At 41.2% G+C, this 23,251-nt stretch overlaps 1 protein-coding gene across 4 annotated transcripts in view; it reads right to left on the minus strand.

Annotated features, from left to right (window-relative positions):
• Window positions 1-23,251, minus strand: part of LOC120904823 (locomotion-related protein Hikaru genki-like) — a 124,088-nt gene that overhangs the window by 12,860 nt on the left and 87,977 nt on the right. For 3 of the 4 annotated variants that reach the window (XM_040315222.1, XM_040315221.1, XM_040315224.1), the window contains exons 3-4: window positions 6,038-6,811; window positions 1,807-2,013 (exon numbers count right to left, since the gene is read on the minus strand). In XM_040315222.1, the coding sequence (XP_040171156.1) occupies window positions 1,807-2,013; window positions 6,038-6,811 (981 nt within the window). The remainder of the gene's footprint in view (window positions 1-1,806; window positions 2,014-6,037; window positions 6,812-23,251) is intronic. The other variant, XM_040315223.1, reaches the window with a different exon arrangement.

The following is a 23,251-nucleotide window of genomic DNA, read 5'->3' on the forward strand; positions in this document are numbered from 1 at the left end:
CTGTGGTTTTACTTGATAGGTTGCTACGCTATTACTCTATAACAAACGTTTCTAACTTTATGAAATATCCGAGGTTTTGAGGTTTTGAAATTTGAGCCCTCGTTAAAAGTAGTCTTATTGAATCATGGTATTTTGTCCTTCGAAACATACTGATATAAAAACATACTGAAAAATGTGATGTTTTTTTTTCAAATACTAGAAAAAACGTTACAATAAGGAATGAACAAACAAAACAAAAATAATCTATAAAAAAAATACAGCGTTGAATACAAACAGACAGCGATGTTGAGCTGTTTACAATCCCGAGGAATGCAAAAACGTGTTTTACAATCAGAGATGTATGGAGGATCATCCATTAATTACGAAACGCTGCATCTTTCACCGTAACGTTTTTCGCATAAATGCGAGAAAGTGTAAATGCTCAATAAAACCTCTCTTAACGAGTAAAATGTATCGTAATCATTAAAAATCTAGTTCGTGCTGCAAAATATTTACATCAAATTCTTAAATGCGATCGAAAAAAACGAAAAAAAAGTCTAACATCTGAGCAACGAACTATTCATAGACACAATCCGATGAAATGTAGCATTTTTATTTTGCAGCAATTCAATCGGTCACTTTAAACCGTTGACTCAATCATTGATAACAAAAATTGAATGAATAGTAATGACAGGGAAATATCTTGCAATATATTGGTCTCTGTGCTCAGGCCTATGTGCATTTATACCAGCTCATTCGTGGTCCTTACTTTGCATACAAATTACAATGGAAAGAGTCTACCGCATAACGAGTGAGTCACTGGTACGGATTAAACTCACTATAAGGGGTTCCATTGTAATTCAATAAAATAACTTTTTACAGAAAATTTAAAAATGATCTCACCCAGCAAAGGGATGAGAGGAGTGTAGCAACACCTAACTGTTTAGTTTGATTGAAAGTAGTTGCTTCTAGTGTTATATTTTCCTACACAAGGTAGAGAAGTGATAAAAAAAACTTTCATAGTCGGCGTTACGTAGTTTATGAATGACCCCATAACAGTCATTTTCGCAGAAAGATTGGAATGCATACAGAACGAACAAGTTTGCTGATATCAGTGAATAAAATAAACATTCCTGTGTTCCAATATCATTAAATAAACAGAATTTTTTACGTGTAAAAGTCCTCATTCTATCTCGTGAATCGAAAATACCTTTTATAAATACACTGTTTTATGAGTTCTGCCTTCCCCCTTCAAACTTTATTCATTTGAAACCCCTAGCAATGCCCATTGAAAACTACAAACTGATTGATATTGGTATTGATTAGAGCTTTGCAACATATACCTCCTGTTATTATGTTAGTACTATGCTGCGAGAGCTGGAGCTTGCTCGCCAGTTTGTTGCTAGTATGCTTTACACAAGGCTAACAAGTCAACAGGTATTACTTCAAGCTTACACGAGTACATACATAGCTGTGATGCAAATTGTATTTTTTGTGCGCATTTTTCCTCTTTTCCTCTTTCCAATAATTTCCCCCCTCATATCAACCACCCTGTACGTGTGTGTGAAAATTGTTTCCGGCATGTGTGGAGTTTTGATTTGTTTTATTTTGCTTTGTAAATATTTCAATTTAAACTTTTTTTTTGTTGTTGCTGTTCCTGCTCCTCTCCCGCTTCAGCAGCTGGCGCGTATATTGCCCTATTGTCCAATCTTTTACGCATATGCTGACTAATGGCGAAAGCGGTGGTGCTCCGGGGTAAGCGTGATCGCGGGACTTGGGTGGTGATGTTTTTTTTTTGTTTGTTTTTGTTTGATCGGTTGAGCTCACCTTTGTTGGCATTGCGACTAATACTCTTACTGCCACTGTCACTGGCCCCCTTCGGCCGGCTGAGCGCACCGGTCGCTTTGCCCGACTTGCGCTTCACCCGGACCTGGCCCCGGCCACCCCCGCCCGGCTGATGCTGGTCACCGCCACCTCCGGCAGTACCGTCCTCGGCAAGCTCGACCGCTTCCAGGCCGTCCGCACTCGTTTGATCTGTTGGTGGTGCGTGTGGGGGAAAGGTGGATGGACGGTATCGGTTGGTTGGTGGGATTGATTTTTGCTTTGATTTTCACCATACTCGGTACACACTCGTTGCCGTGTTTTTTTTTTTTTTTGTTTGATGAGCTTTTCTCTCATTTTCCCCTCACAACGCCCCGAAACGGATCTACTCCCAAGCGGTGCTCTTTTGTTTCCCGACTCAACTTTCCGCTTCCGGCTGTGTGAAAGCTTCTTTTTTAATCTATCGTGCACCTATCATCAACTATCGCCACACATCGATCGCTTTGCATTGAGGATCAAACACACACGGGCACGGTCGTTGGAAAGCCTTTTGAATGGATACGTGTGTTTGTAGTGCTGTTTTTCGCTGTACTTCAAATGTAGGATTTTTTCCCTGTCAATCAGCGTGATTTTTACTCCATCAATCACGGTTGCAAAGTTTCGTATTTGACGAATTTTTACAACAAACAAACAAAAAACGAATAACTATGTCACATGCCATCTTCAAAGGATAAATTAACAATAAACGTTACCTTTCAAATGAAAGGCTTCAAATCGAAGCCATGTTGAATTTGCTGCCTCTGATCGATCCTACATTCAAACATTACAAACGGTGTGCAATATTTGCTTAACTTTTCCAATATTTTATGTAACCTTTTTCATGCTGAATCTTTTGATATTTATAAAAAAAACCTTATATTTGGGCCTTTCACGATACTAGCCAGCTTTTTTATATGGAGTTTGACAGTTGGCGGCTGAAATCATGTAAACACTCCATTCAAAACCACATATAAAACTAGCCTGCAATTTTCAGCCTAGATTATTTCAGCCTCAAAACTAGAATTAGATTCGAGTACCTGCTCGAAGAAATGTCAAAACAAGGTCGTGTTTGTATTTATCCCAAGGTGCATTGAAAAGATCAGACACGAATACACAATACACTCACAAAATCTTCATTCAGAAGCAGAAGTGATAAAAATCATCCTTCAAAATACATACACCTTGGGATAAGCCCACCTGTATATTATACCCACTTTGATAGCTACTCGAAAACTCTGCTATACAATGAAAACATCTGGAAGGTTGAATTTTCAGCCTACGATCTTATAAGAGAAAGGCATAACTTCTATTCTGCATAATAGGAAAATAATTAATCAAAAATGCAAGTCGTCCAATCCCATAGAGAATTGGAAAGACAAAATAATGGAGAGTGTTTAAGTACAGAATCATTATACAATTAAAATATCATGAACAAAACTAATTAATTGTAGTACCACTACATAACTTTCTGTAAAATGAAAAATCTCAATTTTGTCAAAAGGTTCTTTTACAAATAAAACAAATCATAACATATTTTCACAAAGAAATAAGCATTAAGTGAAATATTTTAAATTTTGTTAATGATTTTTCTGATTTTTTTTATGTTCAAGTTGTCAAAAACTTGTTTAGCAAGAAGTTTTTAACAAAAAAATAATAAACTGAAATCAGTCAAAAATTAGTAAAAAGACATTTAAACACATTAACATAAAAAAGACGCAGAGAAAATAATACAAAACAAGAACACATATGCAACACCGCAAAGGTGTAATCATTGAATTATGACAACAATATCAAAATTATAATTAACATAAAAATGAATATACAATGACCTTTCTGTTTGGTTTGTTAAGTAGTTTTAGAACATTTTAATCATTAAAAAAGTGTTCAACATCTCAAAAAAGTATCGAAACAAAAGGAAATACATGATGACTCTGAGCTAACTTTTTTCGAACAAAAGATCAATGGTTGAGAGTAGGCATGGGCAAAACGATTCTTTTCACCGAACGCGAACGAACTAGTTCGCTCACCAAAAAGAACCGAACGCGAACGACGATTCTTTCGTTCTTTGTTTCATGAGGTTTTTATTCACAAAGAACGCTCGTTATCTTTTTCATTTACCCACCATAGACGCATACTGTAGCCAAAGAAGTACTCATTCTGCGGTTAAAACCAATCATTTAAAAACATTAAACACTAGGCTGTCTGGTCAACACAATCCATCGCAAAACCGACCAAAAACTAGCATATAAAAAACTAATACGAGCAAAAATGTCTCCTGCATATATTGTACCCCATGCCTTATACACACTTAAGGATTCTATTTAAAAAAACTACTTAAATATGGATCAACATGATGAGCGCAATCAATTCAGTTCAGTTCATTCGCGAACAATGACTAATCCGTTTGAACGGGCTCGATCTTTTGAATTGTATAGGTATAATTTCCATGCCAACAGAACACAGATCGAACACCAGTTCGAACGCGTTCGATGAATTCAGTTGTGTAGGTACGATTTACACACCAACAGAACACAGATCGAACACCAGTTCGAACGCGTTCGATGAATTCAGTTGTGTAGGTACGATTTATACACCAACAGAACACAGATCGAACACCAGTTCGAACGCGTTCGATGAATTCAGTTGTGTAGGTACGATTTACACACCAACAGAACACAGATCGAACACCAATTCGAACGCGTTCGATGAATTCAGTTGTGTAGGTACGATTTACACACCAACAGAACACAGATCGAACACCAGTTCGAACGCGTTCGATGAATTCAGTTGTGTAGGTACGATTTATACACCAACAGAACACAGATCGAACACCAGTTCGAACGCGTTCGATGAATTCAGTTGTGTAGGTACGATTTACACACCAACAGAACACAGATCGAACACCAATTCGAACGCGTTCGATGAATTCAGTTGTGTAGGTACGATTTATACACCAACAGAACACAGATCGAACACCAATTCGAACGCGTTCGATGAATTCAGTCGTATAGATACGATTTCCACACCAACAGCACACGTATCGAACACTGCTGGACAAATTCGACGGCGTTCGAGGAATTGAGTTGTATGGGTACGATTTCAACACCAACAGGGTACATTTTGATCTCTGACGACCCGTTCGCACGGTGCGAGAAAGAGCGAGAAAGCAAAATGATTTTGCACGTTTTATTACCACATTTATGTGTGCCGTCGAACACTGAACGGAACGTTCGAACGCGTTCGGTGTAGTCAGTTTCTTCCAAAAGTCCTGGTCGTTCTTTTTGTTAAGAACCTCGTTCGTTCGTGCACTTTACCGAACTGTTCGAACGGTGCGATTCTCGTTCATTTTACACATGCCTAGTTGAGAGTCTTAGATGAAGTGAACAAATTGTTCACTCCATACACAAACAATCTAAAGGCTTAAAGGAGTACATGTAAATACAAAAATGTGGAGGATTATCCATAGCAAAAAGAGGCTATATCTTCGTATAATATCAACGTGATAGTTGAACTAGAAATGGATATCAGGACATAAAAAAAACACTAAATTCAAAGATGCATGAATCGATATATTCAATGTAACACATCAAGGACACACATATAACCACAGCATAACAAACACACCGATTCCATTTCCAAGGCTTTCCAACGCCCGTATAATTATCCCACCGTGTATACGATTAGCCGAAGCTGCTGGAACTTGTTGAACAGAAGTCAAACAAACCGATTCGATTGGAATCCGTTCAATCCTTGTCAGCAAAACCACCGGTCTGGCCAAATTGTGTATCAACAAACCCGAATCCACATCCACTGTGTTTGCCCAGTCTACCGCTCTACGATCTACCAAAATTTCGCAAGAAAGATTTTTAACGAAGTCCTTACACCACGTCGCACGTATCGTTTCGCAGTATCACCGGCAAGGATTGATCGACTCCGTGGGTAAACCAGTAACACTAAACTGCCTCCTACTGTCGAGCGTCGAATGTGCAGCTATCACAAGTCACTTCTAGATGCAGACTTGCCGAACTTGCTGCTCCGTTCCCAGACTAATAATGGAGCGTCGTTACGAGCGCCGGCTACGTGCCTCGAGAGTCGACGAAAAAAAAACTTCGTTGGAAAAGTTCTGGTTACCACTTTTCTTTCACTCCCCGCTCCTCGCTCGCTTCATTCATCCCAAATTTTACCCGTGCTGACTTACCTTGCTTATGATGTCGGGCGATGCTCTTGCTGCCACCGTCACCACCGCTGCCCGCCTTGGCGCGGCTCAGCGCGCCCGTCGTCTTGCCCGATTTGCGCTTCACCCGCCGGCGGATGATGCTCCCATTGTCGCCCATCTCGACGATGATCTCTTCGCCCTCGATCTCGTTCTTGTCCAGATACTGCCCCGCGTCCGGTCCGTTCTCGGCCTCCCGCTCGTCCACCTCGTCCGCGTCCGGCGCTCCGCTGTTGAGGAACAGATTATCGTACACGCTGTGGTCGCTGTCGTTCTCGTTGAAGATGTTATTGATCACGATGGCCGGCGACAGCTCCTCCAGGTTGAGCAGGTGGTCGTGCGGTCCCGACGATGACCGACGGCGCCGACGGTGGTGATGGTGGTGGTTGTGCTGCCGCTGCCGCTGACTCGGCACCGTCGCGCGCTTGGAACGGGCGGGAAACGAGGCGGCCGCTAAGGATTCGCGCACCTCCGCATTTTGGATGCCCAGCTCCCACCAGAAGGACGTGTCGTGGGAGCCGCCGCCGCCGTGCAGGGAGGAGGAGGAGGACCCACTCTGGCCACCGGTCTCGGCATGGCTGCGCAGTGCATTCGTACCCGACTTGCCCGCCTCGACCAGCTCAAAGTCGGCGGTGGTGAAATCTTGCGGCAGATAGATCTGCGTCGTCTCGAACGTTACGAACGGGGGTTCGGTGGTAGCGTACTGTTTGCGGGGTCGGGAAATCTTCAAATCCGGCGGTGGGCAACCGGTCGATGTTTCTGAAAGAGATGGGAAATGAAGTCAAAGGGGTTTGTTACTTATAGGAGTAATAAGTTTTTTTTGTAAATTGATATAAGATTTTCAGTTGGTAGTTTTCCTTATACACGAAGCAATGACATCTAATTGGTTTATTACAAACAGAAACATTTCTCACATCAATTACAGAAAATTGAGATTACCACGTCGTGTAGAGTATCCAGTTCACTAACACACTTGCAGCAACTGAGCAGCGCTTTTTTTGTCAATACTGTTGCGTTACAAATCCACCCATACTTTCGTACTATTACTGGAGAATTTATTTCACAGGTGCTTATGCCTATTATCTCAACGTTTTAAGTGAAATAATATTCTTTTAATGACATTTTAAAAGCGGAGCTTTAGACACCAAATGAAATAATGTTTTATATATCTCCTAAATAACACACATTAACATTCTTATATATTAACAAACACAATTCAACAATGACCCTAACTTAATGTTACAATTACTGACCAAATAAATAACATATAGAAAGTATAAAACCTATTGGAACAATAAATGAGACGAGCAAAGAAATAAATAGAGATACAATAGACAAAAAAAACCAAACCACTAACTAGAACAATATCTTGAGTGATTTCCAAGCTCGTTCAAAATCATGTTTGTATCAACTTGATTACTGAAAGCGCTATAAGCGGAGGTCGTTTGAATAATCAGATCATTTGCACAAAATACAGTACTTATGGAATCAGTTCTTAAAAAGTGTCTTGGTCTATGTATTCTACCGGGTCGTTAAATATATTTTTTGAAAGTAGAGTGCAGAGTTAAACTAGTGATCAGTTTATGCGAAAAAGACACTGGACCAACAACCTTCCATGTATACCTCTATATTCTAGTTATTCAAACGCTAATAATTTAAGATTGGGCCCTTTCCGTTTTAAGTTCGTAGGCTGAAATTTCAGCCTGTCAGCTGTTTGCATTGTATAGCAGTTTTCGAGCAGCTATCTAAGTGAGTATAATATACAGATAGGGTTAACCCAAGGTGTATGAATTCAGAAGGCTGTTTTTTATCGCTTCTGCTTCTAAATGAATATATTAAGAGTGTTTTGTGTATTCGTCAAGCCTCCAGAAAGCTTGTTTGATCAAAAGCTCAAACCCGTCCTGTCAAAAGTGCTGTTAGTGATGTTCAAAATTAGTTATAAAAAATGCTATGAAACCACCTGTACTACATACACCTTGATTCTAAATTCCACCACCTGATCTCTTTAAAGTACCTTGGGGTAAATGTAAACAACACCGTGTTTTCGAGCAGGTAATCGAATCTAATTCTAGCTTTGTGGCTAGAATAATCTAGACTGAAAATTGCAGGCTAGTTTTATGTGTGGTTTTGTATGGAGTGTTTACATGATTTCAGCCTCCAACTGTCAAAGTCCATACAAAAAGATGACTAGAATCGAGAAGGGCCCCAGTATTGAGGATTACTACCAAGCTAACCGGGTGATTTTTGTCATTTTCACACGTTGACTAGATGACCCTTACTGTGTGCTATTATTTACTTTTGAATACTATTTTCTTGTACAAGTTTAGCCCATTGGTTGTTCTCGCGATTAGTTTTTGGTTGCTTTGTTAATTTTGTGTGTTTGGTTGTAATTTATTTAATTCTTCTTTATTATTTTGCATCTTTACACCTGACTTTAGCTAAGAGCGATTCTAAAAAGCTATAATTTGCACTCGGTTTCTATGGCTTGCATGTTAAGTCTTTAACAAAATCCTAAACATTAAAATTCATGGATTTCATCACAGTCAAACACTCAATCTCCATTGGAGAAAAATAACCAGAAAAAGGATATGTTCATGTTCAATTAAAGTATGCAAGACGTTAAAACAAATCAAATAATTACATTCATCACATCAGCACACTGCATGTGTGCAATTAATCCATCAATTTAAAATTAATTATTGAATTAATGCGCCCCAAAGTATGGTTGATTCAAGCACATGCTATGCACCAATTGCATAGAAATTTAATGCACGCTTACATTGCTGTAACACTTTAAACTGCGGAAATGTAATCCTTTTCATCTTCTGAACCTGGTGATGGTATCGTAACATCGCGCCACTGTGATAATTGATCAAAAATAATTGAAAAAAACCCATAGTCGATACCGATTGCGATCGATTGCTGCTCGAGTTTAATCTTATTACAAACGATAATAGCGTTTTATTGCGATCACACTCGAAAGCTCCAGGTCCTGAAAAAAGCTCCATAATGAGTGGTTTGAAATTGGAACTAAAATTGTACCGCTAGCTGCAAATTTGGCCTATAAATCAAGCACCAAATTTAATGCGAAGCAAACCAAGCGAAGAAAAAAAGCAGGACATTTGAATGTAATTGCTCGACAGGATGTAGGTTGCCGGTGCAAGCCTGCATGGGACGGGTTCGGGTTTCGATCATTAATCGTAATGGGCGAAAAACCACAGCATTTTACAAACCAACAATTTCAATTACTTCGATGACGTTAAGCCCTCGAAGGGTGGGGCGGATGGTTTCGAATTTGTGCGTTTAATAGCGCACGGAGATCAATTAAAACTATATTCTGCGAAAATGTTCGCAGCTCTGTCCCGTTTCCAACCCTGCGTTATTGTGCAAATACCACGCATTTACTGTACCACGGTGCAATTTTAGTGACGCAAACTTACATCAAAGCCCAGTTGAATCGGTTCGTTCTGTTACAATGCCTTCCTGGGTCCGTGTGATTGCAACGTACAGGAACAGCGGGGGCCATTTTTCGAAAGCTTGTGCAATTAAACCGACGCCATCCTCTTCCATAAATTGAGCTCTATAATGTATGATTTAAAAGCCCAGACCGAAAGCGCGAGACAAATGGGTTAGTTGGTGAGGGAAAATTAAGCCCAAATTATACGATACCCCAATCGACACACTCATTTAGCCCACTTTACTCGCGCGCTGTTGGTCATTAAACTCGACCACCGGACATTCAGTGGTCACTGTTTTTAAGTGCAGCGAACCATTCGCACTAACGTGCTGGGCGTGATAGTTATAGCAGATCGATCATAACGTCCATTGCACCGAACTGGGTTAGGGTGCTGCTCTGGCCAGTGTGCAAACGATGAGGTACTATTTACACTCAAATCACACACATACGCAAATACAAGTCAGCCTAAAACACATGCTATCTCGCTAGTGATTGGTGGGTTGAAATGTTTAACGGAACCTCTCCGCTGGTCAATTTCGCAGCGGCTCGCGTACGCAAACATACCGGGGCAATCTTCTAACGGGTCGCGCGATGCGTTTCGCGAAATTCTAAAACCTCCCTTCTGTTTTTTTTATTCCTTTGAGATCGGCAGCATTATTATCCGCTGGTGAATTCATTGTTTCACAGCACGCTTGCCAAACAGTGTGGCGCAAAAGATTGGTGCGCTCGTTTGTGTGCAGTGATATTACGTTAGGTTGGCGGAAAAGTGCTGTTAGTCGAGAGCAATTTATGGTAGAGGATTGCAAATATTTGTACCTACGGAATATTGAATGAAAAATGTAACAAAAACATGTCCTCGGTCTTCAAACAAACAGCTGATGTACATGCATTCATAAATGATTTCAAAATCTAATTTCATGGCGGTATTTTAAAGAAGGAAAATATATTTTATCTTTTATATCATATTTTTTTTTTAAATGCATTTCGTTTTTTACCGAAATTAAACTTTTTAGATTATTTTACAGAGATTATACGTCTTATCGGGAGGTTTTAGAAATCGTTATTTCAATTTGCACGTCAAAACCATTTTCTATTGTCTTCAATATAAAATACAAGAACACATAAAACGTAGAATGTTAGTAGAAAAATGATGTATTTTTTTTCTTAGTAGCAAAATGTTGCAAAAAGTAATTAAATATAATAAAACCAAGGGGCTGTTTTTGTTTGATTTCTAATGGCAAAAGTGCGAGCTAGATCTGTCAGTTATCGTACATTTGAATGAATTAAATATTTTAAACATTGGCTTATATGTACGTGTAGAAATGAAAGAGACAAAATGAGCATACGGGACAAAATGGGCACCCTTTATTTGAACATTATTTCAAAGCAAGGATAAATTCCGATGTTTAAAAGGTATTCATTGGAGTGTTCTATGAACACCACATTTTAACAGTCGTTTAAAGTTCATTTTGGTTTAACCGTGTTCATTTGTTGTTCATTCCTGTTAAAATAAACGATCGTCATAACAGTTAACGACTGCTCGAAATTGTATACAGGCAATTACAGGGAAAACATTCGAGCAGTACAATTCAACGACTGTTAATTTGTATCACATACGCTCTTGACAGTCGTTTGTTTAACGACGGCATACCAGACCAGTCGTTAAAATTCCCAAATAAACTCAATGCGTTCGCGATGCCAAATTCTAGCAATTTTTAACGACTCTGGTTAATTTTTAACGACTGTTAATTTTAAACCATGTCTTTTCATTTCTTCTCGCTATTAGCTGGCATCGCGAAGCGTCAAGAGCGTATGCGATACAAATTAACAGTCGTTTAATTGTACTGCTCGAATTTGTTTCCCTGTAATTGCCTATATGCGATTTCGAGCAGTCGTTAACTGTTATGACGTCTATTTTAACAAAAATGAACAACAAATGAATTCGGTTAAACCAAAATAAACTTTAAACGACTGTTAAAATGTGTTCATTTATTCGCGATGCCGGCTATTAATTGTACGAACGAGTGGTGTTATTGAAAAATCATCAGCGAGTCATCCCGAGTCATACACAGACAACATAGTTCCATCAAGGAAAAACGGGTATAACTCCAACTTAAAACAACTTATGGATATGGTGCACCACCTGTATCAGGCATCAAGACTAGAGTCAAAACAGGTTTCACCAATCTATTTGCGCTTACACACCACAATTCTTTGTCGGATACAAAAGTCTAAATTCGACATAATTAAGCAAAACAACACTAGTTTAAGATGTAAGAAATGCACAATAAACCACCGTTACAACACCTTGGGCTTGGGAGCAATCGAAAAAGTATTTTTCGAATTGTATGTGTTTAATATCAACAATTTAATACCAAAAATACTAGATCTAATATTAAGTGAAAATATATCCTACTGAAGGGATGATTTAATTTAGTATATGAATAAAATATTTTATTGCATTTTAATTAATTGTTGACAAATTCGACATTTGTTTACAAGAGTGCTTTAAATTACTTAAATGATATTGAATAATTCATTGTTACAAATACCAAGCAACCGATTCGCCCAACCCAACAGCATTGCAAACCAGCACGCCTCCTCTCTGTAAGCCATCGACACACCTCACCCTATCTAGCAAGTGCATCGCGTTCGCGTTTGCACGCCTTTCCCATGGCACAGCAGGGAAATAAATAGCACTCATTTCATTGCCCTCCAAATGGCCGGGCCCATTTGCATTGACGCACAACCCCGGGTGACCCTTGCACAAGCGCCGCCGCACGCAAAGGGGGGCACCACGGAGGATGTCTCTTTATGAAGCCCATATTTCATCCGAGTGACAATCGGCATCGTTTGGGAATCGCGCCGCGCGCGGTTTCAATATCCGGTCGGCACAATCCGGAGCCGGAGCGGCACACAGGGCCAGGAGGCACCTTGACGCCAGGCGGATGACACTGTGCGCTGCACGGCACACGGAAAAGCGTTACTCGCGGCCGCATGTTTGGTCGGCGTGGAGCCGGGCCCGGTGGATAAATTATCCGTGTCATAAATGAAGCCAAAGCAAAGTTCCACCATACGGTACCGACCGACCGACCGACTCTGTTGCTGACGGTGGTTTTGGCAATTCCAAATTTGCATTTGCCACTAAGCTGCTGCTCCGCGCCGGACGAGTGGAAAATGAGTGGTAATGGCAGATGCGCGATGAGAAATGATTGGTAATAAAACATCAAAGAGAAACCAGCAGCACACATGGTGGTGTGTGTTTGTGTGTAGTGAAGCGAACGATTCCGATTGGCCGGTTGGTTGGGAAATAACTCCAGCGCGGATTATGATACAACAAGGTATTATTCCACAAATAGGGATTTATGTTGCCCGAGAACTTTGTGACGGGGAGGGGGAGAGGGGGAGGGGGAGTGTTAGCAAACAAAATAGAGGAAAAAACGAAATCCCCGTGAAACAAATAGGGAAAACAGTCGTCGAGGAGCATTGAAATTTATGCGTATTACAGCAACAGACGCATAAAACATGGGGGTTTCGGGAAGGATCGCGGAAGCAACGAACGAGTGTCGAAAAATGGTCGTATGTTAATGATGGGACAGGACAGTGCACTAAATTGACAAATGAAGATTTATTTCGTTTTATGTGTGGTGGGGAATACATATTGCATTTGATAGGTACAATGAACAATGTATGGCTGATTTCTGTTTGTAAGGATGTTCTGACCAAATGCTTTGAATGATTTCAGGTACGTTTTATAATTAATACTTAAATTATGGATGGGCTTTCAAACCCCTGATTTACATTTTTATAATTTCAAATAAAAGTAATTAGGACTGTTTGTTAAATTTGAAAAGCAACTTCAATGCAGTGGGTAAATCCGGAACGCATTTAAAGCGCCTTTAAATCCTACCGATTTTAAAGAGGATGCCCGACTGACATACACACACCCATGCAAGCGCTGATAACAGCGGAAAGGGGTCAATGGGTTTTGGGCCAAAGCTCCATATTTTAGGGGATTAGTCGCCCGTAATTATTTCATGTGCCACTCTCTCACACTCATGCACGCATCAACCGCGCTGGTATGGGGCGTAATGAATGCTTTCACGCTCAAAGTAAGCTGAATGGTGCCGTACTGCCAGCAATATGGGCAGATATGGTAGGTCGAATACGCCAACGCTTAAAGGGTAATGTTGCGGGAATGATATTTAGAAGAAGATTACTCCTGAATAAAAAAAAATATTTAGAAGAAGAAAAACCGTTTCATCATTAAACCGATTTACTGTGGAATTTATTAGCACAAGAATGCAGTAAGAGTGAATACTTTAAAAAAACCAGCTATGAATATTTCAGTCGCATCAAAGCATTATTAATGCCAGGAACTAAATCAACAAAAGAAGATCAAAGATATTGTTTATTCATGCACATTGAAAGTAAATATAGTGTGCATATTGTATGTTTATTATTGATACGCATTGGATGTATGATATTGATTGAGCAGGGGTGCGATAGTAAAAAAGACTATTTTCACGATTACATGGATGCTTTGCTCAGTAGTATGAACGAATAGATTAGAGACGATACAGCACCGCTGAACTGATTAAAATCACGCATAATTGACTCTGATCGATTTGAGTAGAATTTATTGAACGATGCAATTAGATTGTATGCTAAATATCAAACAAAGTGAGCATATTTTCTGTCCAATGACAGAATTTGTTCATGAAATGAATACACTGGCTTAAGTAATAGAACAATGAAAAATTGTCAATAAGGAAGAAGTTCTTACAAAAATACGTTATTAGCAATCGTAGTGTTATCAATGAAACACAACACAACACAGTTTAAATATATGATTTATGTATTTATTTATTTTCTTATTTAAATAACACGTATCTTTCAAATCCAAAACAGTTAATAATGATGTGTCACGATTGGCCATTTATTAATTGATTAAATAATTATTTAATTAATTTTAATTATTTGAACGTCATGGAGGTTTTACAAAAGAGAAAAGAGCATTATGCGCCGAATCGCCGAGTCGCTACTCTAGTGTAGAGTTTCTGCATTCGTTAAAGCCAAGTAATGGCACGAATACGGGTAGGACTCCATATTATTTTATTTTATTTTTATTTTATTATTTGCTCGGCCACGTTGGGTAACAGCAATAGTGCTTACTGACTGTAGTGTACAATTATTCGGGAGTAAGAAGAGGACGAAAGAGGAGGAGTTAGAAGGAGTTTATGGAACGGAAAAGGGGCGAAGACGGGATCGGTAGACAGGATTACTTACTTACTTATCCGGCGCTACAACCGCTTTGCGGTCTTGGCCTGCCTCAGGAGTGTCCGAAACCGCTCACGGTCTCGCGCCTTCGTCTGCCAGTCCGTTATCCCGGCCTTAATGGCGGACGCCTCCACGCCATCTTGCCACCTCAATTTGGGCCTACCACGCCTCCTCTGTCCTTGTGGACGGCCTAAAAAGACTTTACGGGCTGGGTCGTCCGTTTCCATGCGTATAACATGGCCAGCCCACCGGAGCCTGGCGAGCTTAATACGCTGTACGACAGTGAGATCGGTAGACAGGATAGGATAGGTTTAAATCGAACAGATCTGAAGTACTATTAAAAGACGACATAGCTCTTACAAAAGGCTCATTGCGAGCAAAACGTGTACGACATATAGGTAACTGGAGACGAAGACGGTAACGTAAAGTGCGACAAGGTGCATACAAATGTAAGCGCGATAGAAGGGAAGGAGTATCAATCGTATTAAGCAATATGCCAGCAACGAAAGAAGCCTGAGCGACCGAGAGACGGTGCTTCAACTTGACAAGGCCTAATAGAGTGCATCTATCGTCATACGAAGGAAGCGGAATAGATTGATGACCCAGCGACCTACGAAATACGATCCTTGTAAAACGTCTCTGGATCCTCTCAATCCTTTGGAGCAGAGATACTTGGACAGGAGAGATATTATGATGGAATACTCTAATAAAGGTCAAACCAGAGCAACATACAAAGTTTTAAATCCGCAAGGATTATTGAAGTCAATGGACGAGCGAATTAATAGGCCGCGAAATTGGCTGACTCTGCTAACGACGTTATCAATATGGGCAGAAAAAGGTTAGTCTGTCGTCCAGCGCGGTCACGAATAACATTATCACGATTTATGGAAGTCTTGTAGGTCAGTCTCGTGATACAGTCGTCAACAATCACAACTTCGCAATATGCCCGTCATGGGTTTAAGCCCCGAATGGATCGTTCCCCCGATACGTAGGACTCACTATCCTGCTATGGGGAATAAACAAGTCACTGAAAGAACCAAGTCCTACATGGTGTCAGTGTAGTGGTACAGGCAGGCCTTGACCGACATCAGTTGTTGTGTGCCCCAGTGAAGCAGAAACTGACGTCCTGTTACTATCAGGTTTAACAGACTTTTTTGACTCTTTAAAGACCTGGGATTGTTAAGTTTGGCCTGAGTTTGTCGAAATTCCCAGAACTCTTCAGAGTGATTGCTGGAGTGATATGCTGAAGCAACCAAGACCGGTTACTGGAACAAATACACAATGACACGGGAGAAAGCATAAGAATACCTACTGAGACGATCAATAGAAGTAGAACATTAGTTCGTTTGAGGAGTATGATGAATAGTTGTTCAGTCCTTCGAATATTTCTGATTTCATGCTGCTGCTTAGAAGTTGGTTCTTAGTACTTCGATAATGGCCACCTATCTAGTTCTATGAAGCTTCGCATGGCTTTGAGAAACCGTACATCTTAATGTTCTCTGTACTGAATGGAAGACAGCTAAAAGGAACCATCGAGAATCGCGCAGTTCTTGCAATATTATGTAAACAATATTCCGTTTCCATTCAGATTGAGCATCTATCACACAATCCTTCTCTCAATTGGCACAATTCACGGACTTGTGACATCGCTTTTAGTGTCCTTACCATCTCTGATGGATGTTGAATCGACCATTGGTGCTAAAAACATTAACGCTGCATCAACGTTAATCCATTTGCGAGCAAGGATATTGTTGGAATCACTGGGTGAGTGCACAGATGCCAAAACTGATGCCACCAAAACAGATCCTAAACAAACAAACAGTCTCGCCACTGTTCGCCGTGCATCACGGCATGTTTGCATGCTTTTACTGCACACTGTTTGCTCGACTGTTCATCAATAACAAACGAACGGAACGAGAACTGCTCGCCAACAAAAAAACCGGCCAGTGCGTTTAATTAAAACAAAACACTTGGCCCCACTGCAGTGCGCGCTACCGCTTTCGAAGCAATTTCATTAATTTGCACCCAACGTAGTGGGAGCGATAGAGCTGGCAGACACAGGGGAGGGTGGAATAGTATCTCTTTGTTGTACACGATGATGATGCGCACCTAACACGGCACGAAAAAAGGGACGGAGGAATTCAGCAACAACAACAAAAGGAACGGGTAGGGAGCGAAAAAACCAGACCCATAAAAACCTGCTCAATTAGTCGCGGCTCGTAAATTATCCTTCAAAGCAGACAGTGGCACTTCACTCGAATACCTCAACCAAACACGCTCGGATGAGGTGGATGACGTAGTGCAGTAGCGGGCACGTACCCAGCGTCACGCTCGCAACAACCACAGCAGGATACAAAACAAGCTTTCGTTTTAGAGGAATGCTTTTTTGCTCAGCAAGGACTTCTCAGTCCATCGTTTCCATCCTCCTTCAGAGCACAATTTCAACACCTACCGAGCAATGGTTGTTGTTATCGTGAGAGCAAAAAAGGATGAAACAAAATCAGGGATACCTTCTTGTGCCAAGTGCTCAAAATCCGAAGCTCATTACCGAACTCCGTGCGAACCCACAGCAACGACCGCAGCCGCGTTGTTTGCTGCAGCTCCGATTGCCAATTCCGGTGCAGCGAGTGCAGCGCGTCCAAATCTTGAATCCCAGGGAGGGGCAGCAACAACTACAATTGAAACTAATTGTCCGAACCGGTGTACAACACAACGGGGCGGCCCGTGGCGATAGGGAGTCCTGCGGCAATGGCTTTTATTTTATATTTCAGCAACACAAATGGTGCTTTGCTCCGTGAATGGTGAACCGGTCACGGACACAATGAGGGCCGTGTTGCTCTTGCGGCAGCAACACTTGCCGTCCTGCAACAACTGCAAGACAACACACGCTCCTTTGCACCGGGCGCTGATCGTGTAAGCTCATTAGTCCGAGTACGAAATTTAATTATTCGAAGAAACAATCGTTTTGTGGCGGTATGTGGGCTGCTGCTGCTGGGAAGGGCCACACGTCCGCGTTAATGTTCGACTCGCTCGCCTTCCCTCGACCTCGAAGGCACCAGAGACACGGGGCAGTAATTAAAGTCGAAACGAACAGGACACAAACTTGTCTGCTGCTGTTGCTGCTGCTACTGGGAGTACACAGACACGTTCCCGGCAGACTGTATAAATGTACTTCGCCGGATGTGAACAATACCGCTGGAGTCAGACAACTGCCGCGCGCTGACGGAATGATGGAATTTTTGGGAAAAGCGAACGCAAAAAAATAAAACAACCCGCCTTTCTTTGTAATCTTCTGCACCCGACTGCGCACGGTTCCTAAGCGGCGAAGCAAAAAGCAAGTGTCAAGTGCTGTTACAGCTTTTAAGAGCTTTCTTATAAGAAGCTTGTACGACACATCCCAAAAAAACGCACGTGTAATACCAGTACGATAGATGGAAAACGGTGCTGTAATGAAATATTAAGCCTTGCCCGACAGTGGAGCCACGTGTGATGAGTTTCGCCTTTGAAGAATTGCCATGAATTTGCTACTTCTGCTCGAATGTGAGATACGGGTTTTGCGTCACGAGAGTGCGCCACATGTGTTGAAGAGGTTTTTGGGCTTGTTTTTTATGCTTCTTTTCACAGACACACACACATATTGACCACATGCTATTCGTTTTGCTTATAAAACAGTGTGGTCATTCGTTTTGATGCCTTTTTTCTTCTCCCTCCCACAAACACACACCGCATTACCCTTCAAAAGTAAATTATGTGCTGGAGGCCCTAGGTTCGTTTAGACAGACATACGAAAAAACGCCTAATACGAAAGCTTAAAACTGTGTGCAAACATAGTGCCACACATTCGCACATGGGCGCACGCCACGCCACACCATGCGCGGGGAAAATTCATTCAAACCCAGATGGAAAGCCCAGCGCATCAGCTGCTCGGTGTCGGGAAATTTGTGTACTTTTTCCGAAACCCCGTTCACATCACTCATAAAGCCGCATCGGCCACACCGGGTACTGAAATGGGGGGAGGGGGGTGCCCTTACCCTTGTACCACTCGGAAAAAGCCCCCACAGCACACACCAGAGGCAAGCACCGGAGAGCCAAATAAGATTGAAAGAAAACATAAACCCTTTTCCCGCGGCATGATTAATGGGAACAATCCGTAAAATGAAATTTTAGCCCAATCCCTTCTTGGGGTCCCTCCCCTGTACTCCCTTTACTTTGTGAATACTTCCCTCCTTCATTCGGGGTAAAAGTTCTCCAATTCCACGTGGCTCGTGTGATTTTTATTCTCCCCCGTGCATGTTGCTGCTGCCCAGGGTGTGCAGCAGGGTAAAAGAGGAGCTGGTGGAAAAAAGGAAATTTGGCCCCAAACCGAAGCAATGCTAATAATAATGTAAATGGAGGAATCCTTTTCCATCCCCCGTTTTTTTTCCAAACCCCCGCACAGAGCGTAGGAAGTAAAGCGTCTGGAAAGTTGAATCATAAAGTTGCTAAACAATGAAGAGAAGGTTGCGAGATTGGAAAGCCTCGAAGGGAAAACAAAAAAAAAAAAGGGGGGGGGGCACATCACCCTTGAACCCAACCCCCGTCGGTCGGTACAACAAGTTGGGTCTTTGGGAAGTTTGGGAAATGAAAGCTTTCCGGTGCGGTACATCAACGGGAGCCCTCGTCGTGCTCGATACACAACAGGGTGGTGGGTGTACGTGTTACGTAACATTTTGCCCATTTTTACATGCGCTGTCGGGCGTCTTCCGACGTACTTGAGCGCGACGCACAGACACGGGAAGGGCGAACATATGAGGTCGACGTGCCTTCGTTTCTTTTTTTTTTGGGACGGGCGGTCGTCATGACGGATTGCGGGTTTTGTGCAGAAGAAAAAGGTACCAACCCAGTTTAAGACAGCATTCCCTCGCTCGATGTAAGGTACTCGACTGCTTCGACTGGTGGAAGTTATTTGCGGGGGCTTTGCAGGATGCGTGATGGAACGGTCACGGTGGGTCACGGCGGGACAAAGAGCGGATTTATGGATTAAACGCCTTTTGCCAATGCTAATACCAGTTGATCAACAAACAGTTGATGGGCAAGCAAATTAAGCATTTATGAATGGAAAGAAGTGACATGTAATTGTAAGTAGAAAACTAAAAATGAAGTGTGCAAAAATTTTCAGTTCATCTCTGAAGTCTTTAAAAAAATCATATACAACGTAACATTAGCCTCATAGGTACAAATTTCTGCAACCGTGCAACAATACACATCGAGACAATTTCACGCCTAAATGTATGTAGCCAACTACAAGATGGCGTATAGTGTGTTGACATTTCATAAAATGCCAAATTTTTCACGCGCCTGCACAATTTCGTAATAATATTTAGCGTGAAACTGCTTGCTTTTGTATAGAATTCTCATCAAATATCATCGATTTTGGTTGCACGATACACAACGCGGCGCAAAGTAGCGGCATCTCTGGTTGCACGGTAAAGATGTACAAAATGGAGATGCCTGGTGTTTCAAAGCACAAGAAAAAGTAAGTAAATATCTAAAGTAAAATTTTAAATAAATTTACCTTCAAATAAATTTGTGTTAAATATGTTACAAGAAAAATCGTTTTCAGTAAGAGTTAGCACAAAAATGCAAGATGATGTACCGTTTTGGTTCAAATAACGGACAGCTTCAAACTCCAGACGTTCCGAATGTTTTTATTGTATTTCGTCATATCCAGTTCCTGGCCATGCCAATTTTTAATTTTACATGATTGCCATAATGTACTAGAATTAAACTAAAATGTCTCTGACTTCTAGTATGCCCTGACGTCACGGTAATTAAACTTTTTCTGTCGGTCAGTTCACCGCCATCAAATTCAACCGACTCTGTGATAATTTCTTCGATAATTCCTATTAATCTGTGCTAGATACATTGAAGCACATCGAAATCTATTGTAGAAGTAGTTATCAACGTGAAAATAACAATGTTTTATCCCATTGTGCTCTGATTTTCATTAAAACACTTATGTAATTCTCTCCGGAGTTAACAGCAATATTTTCTTATGTTGTTTTAAGTTTCGGACAGAAAATTTTAAAATTGGTATTTAATGTGCAATAAATTATGTTTTTGCATAGTGGTAATAACAATACATCAACGGCATTTGAGGACAGATGTAACGAATGCTTTGATGCCGTACGGGGAAGGGATCGTCGATTTGTGCAGCAGTATTTCGGTTCAACACAACAAGACGAGCGTGTATGGGTACAAGAATAATCCGTTTTTCTGTCGGTCCAGGAGGACACCGCACCTCAGAATTGTGTGTTCACATTTTAAACGAAGTTAAATGCTAAAAAGGAGTAAAATTTATTCGTGTGAACGTGAAGGTTATTGGCGAAATGTTGCGACAATGTCATTTCAGTTCGCAATTTCAATCGAAACGCCCGTAATTTGAAACATGAATTCGAAACTGTCCAGAAATATTATTTATCTTTTTTTTTCTCCAATTAAGAAGATTTGCTTGAGTTAAGTGAGCTATGCAGAGATATGACCGATTCAATTAGTAAGAAAATATTGAATTAGTAAGAAAATATTACGTGCGAAAAATGTCTAAGTTCGGAGCAACACGGTATTAAAAAAAGAAAATATATCAAAATATATTGAAAAATTAAACGTATAAATGTAAAAAAATATAAAAAATGTAAAAAATAAAGTAAATTTCAAAAATAGCTTAACAAGAGAATTAAAATGAAAGATACGATGCATTATTGTACAAACAAGTGAAACAATTGAATAAACGGTATTAAATAAACGGCATTATATTAAAACATAAGACATAAAAAAGACAGAGCAAACCTGCTTACAGGCAAGGTAAATGAACGTAAATGTAAATGAAACAACAAAAAAAAAAACAAAAAACCGACAAAAAATATAAAAAAACAAATGCAAGAAGAGAAGGACAGCATTACACATTACAACACCAGTTTAAAAATGTTAAAGTAAATGTAAAAAATGAGTACAAGAAAATCAATGAGAGCATTTAGCTATACATTAGACAATTTATTTATTTTTTTTTGCTGAATCAATTTCAACAAATTAGAAGCCTCATAGCGCAATATATCAAAATATATTTCTGTCCACCTCATTGCCCCACTGTGTTCCGGCATACATCCGGTTACATCGGAAGCAGCGCTCGCATACGCTGCCGGATGAAAACCTTCGGGTGTGTGCTGCGACACACCAAAATGAATCTTCTAACATCAATATTCACTTTTCACAGCGCGCGCACACACACCTCGTACGACCCCCGAAAAGCCCTCCGGCCTGGTGTGGAAAAGTGAAAATTTATTCATCCTTTCCCATCACCACTAGTGGCGGTGCTGGTGGGGGAAGTAGCAAAACAAAAAAAAGAAGTAAAACAGATACCAACCCAGCACGGGTGTGTGTACGGCACGGGAGTAATAATAAATATTCACACGCAACACCGACCGAACGCACCGAACCAACCAACGACGACGAGCGTCCATACATTGTGGGCGTCCTGCCGCCCGGTACAAAGCTTTCAGCAGCAGCGCGACGTGTGGTCTAAGGAAAATCACAAGCAAACCGGCCGCTAAAAGCGCCAGCAAGGAAACGGTCTCCTTACAGGCATCCACGGGCGTTAGTTGGAGTTGGTTTTATCATTTCCTTAGCGTGCGTTATACGTGACGATGGGCAAATGTTAGTGGGGGAAAAGTTTTTCTTTTTGTGCAATAGCTCACTCTATCTCTCTCTCTCTCACACACGTGCAGTTGATTTGTGCTGGTTTGACGTATGAGAAGAGCTTTAGTTTTAATACACGCAGATACACTGGTCTGGTGCAGCAACCGCAACCCAAACCGATCGCTCATAAGGCGAGGGCGCCTTTGCGCGCTGTTTCCACCAGCCTGCCTGTTATTTGTTATTGGGAGTGTGTGTGAAAATTTGTTATTTGTTTCCCATTTTTTTGCTTTGTTTTGCCTCTTCCCATCGCACATTTTGTTTTCTTCACCGTAACGCAATTTTCATATCGTTATATTTACATCTCGCCCCGATACTAAATAAAACGGCGCGCAACAGCGACCGGGCAACATTTTGGGCCGGGAAAGTAATAAGAGCGAGCCGGCACCACAGAATGGAAAAGAAATAATATACAAAAAAAAACGGCAAGGAAAACCCTCTCGGTGGAAAGTCAATCTTCTGGGCGGACAGCTTGGGCGGACACGATTGGGTGGTGGTTTTGGGCAGTTGGGACGGGGCAAAGCGCTGTGAAAAGCGCTCGCTTAACGGATAACGGACGCAAAAGGCTGGCAGCGCAGCCAGCCACGTTTTGCGTGAATGTGAGCGAAGAATCAAGCCGAACGTTAGCCCTTCTTTGCCGCCGTCGCCGCCGGGTTGTGCAGGCGAGTCACGTTGTTGCGTTTGTGTCCTCACATACGCGCGCTTGAGGCAAGATTTATAGCACTTCCTGATAA

This window comes from Anopheles arabiensis, chromosome 3, assembly GCF_016920715.1.
Source record: "Anopheles arabiensis isolate DONGOLA chromosome 3, AaraD3, whole genome shotgun sequence".
NCBI classification, from domain to species: Eukaryota; Metazoa; Arthropoda; class Insecta; order Diptera; family Culicidae; genus Anopheles; species Anopheles arabiensis.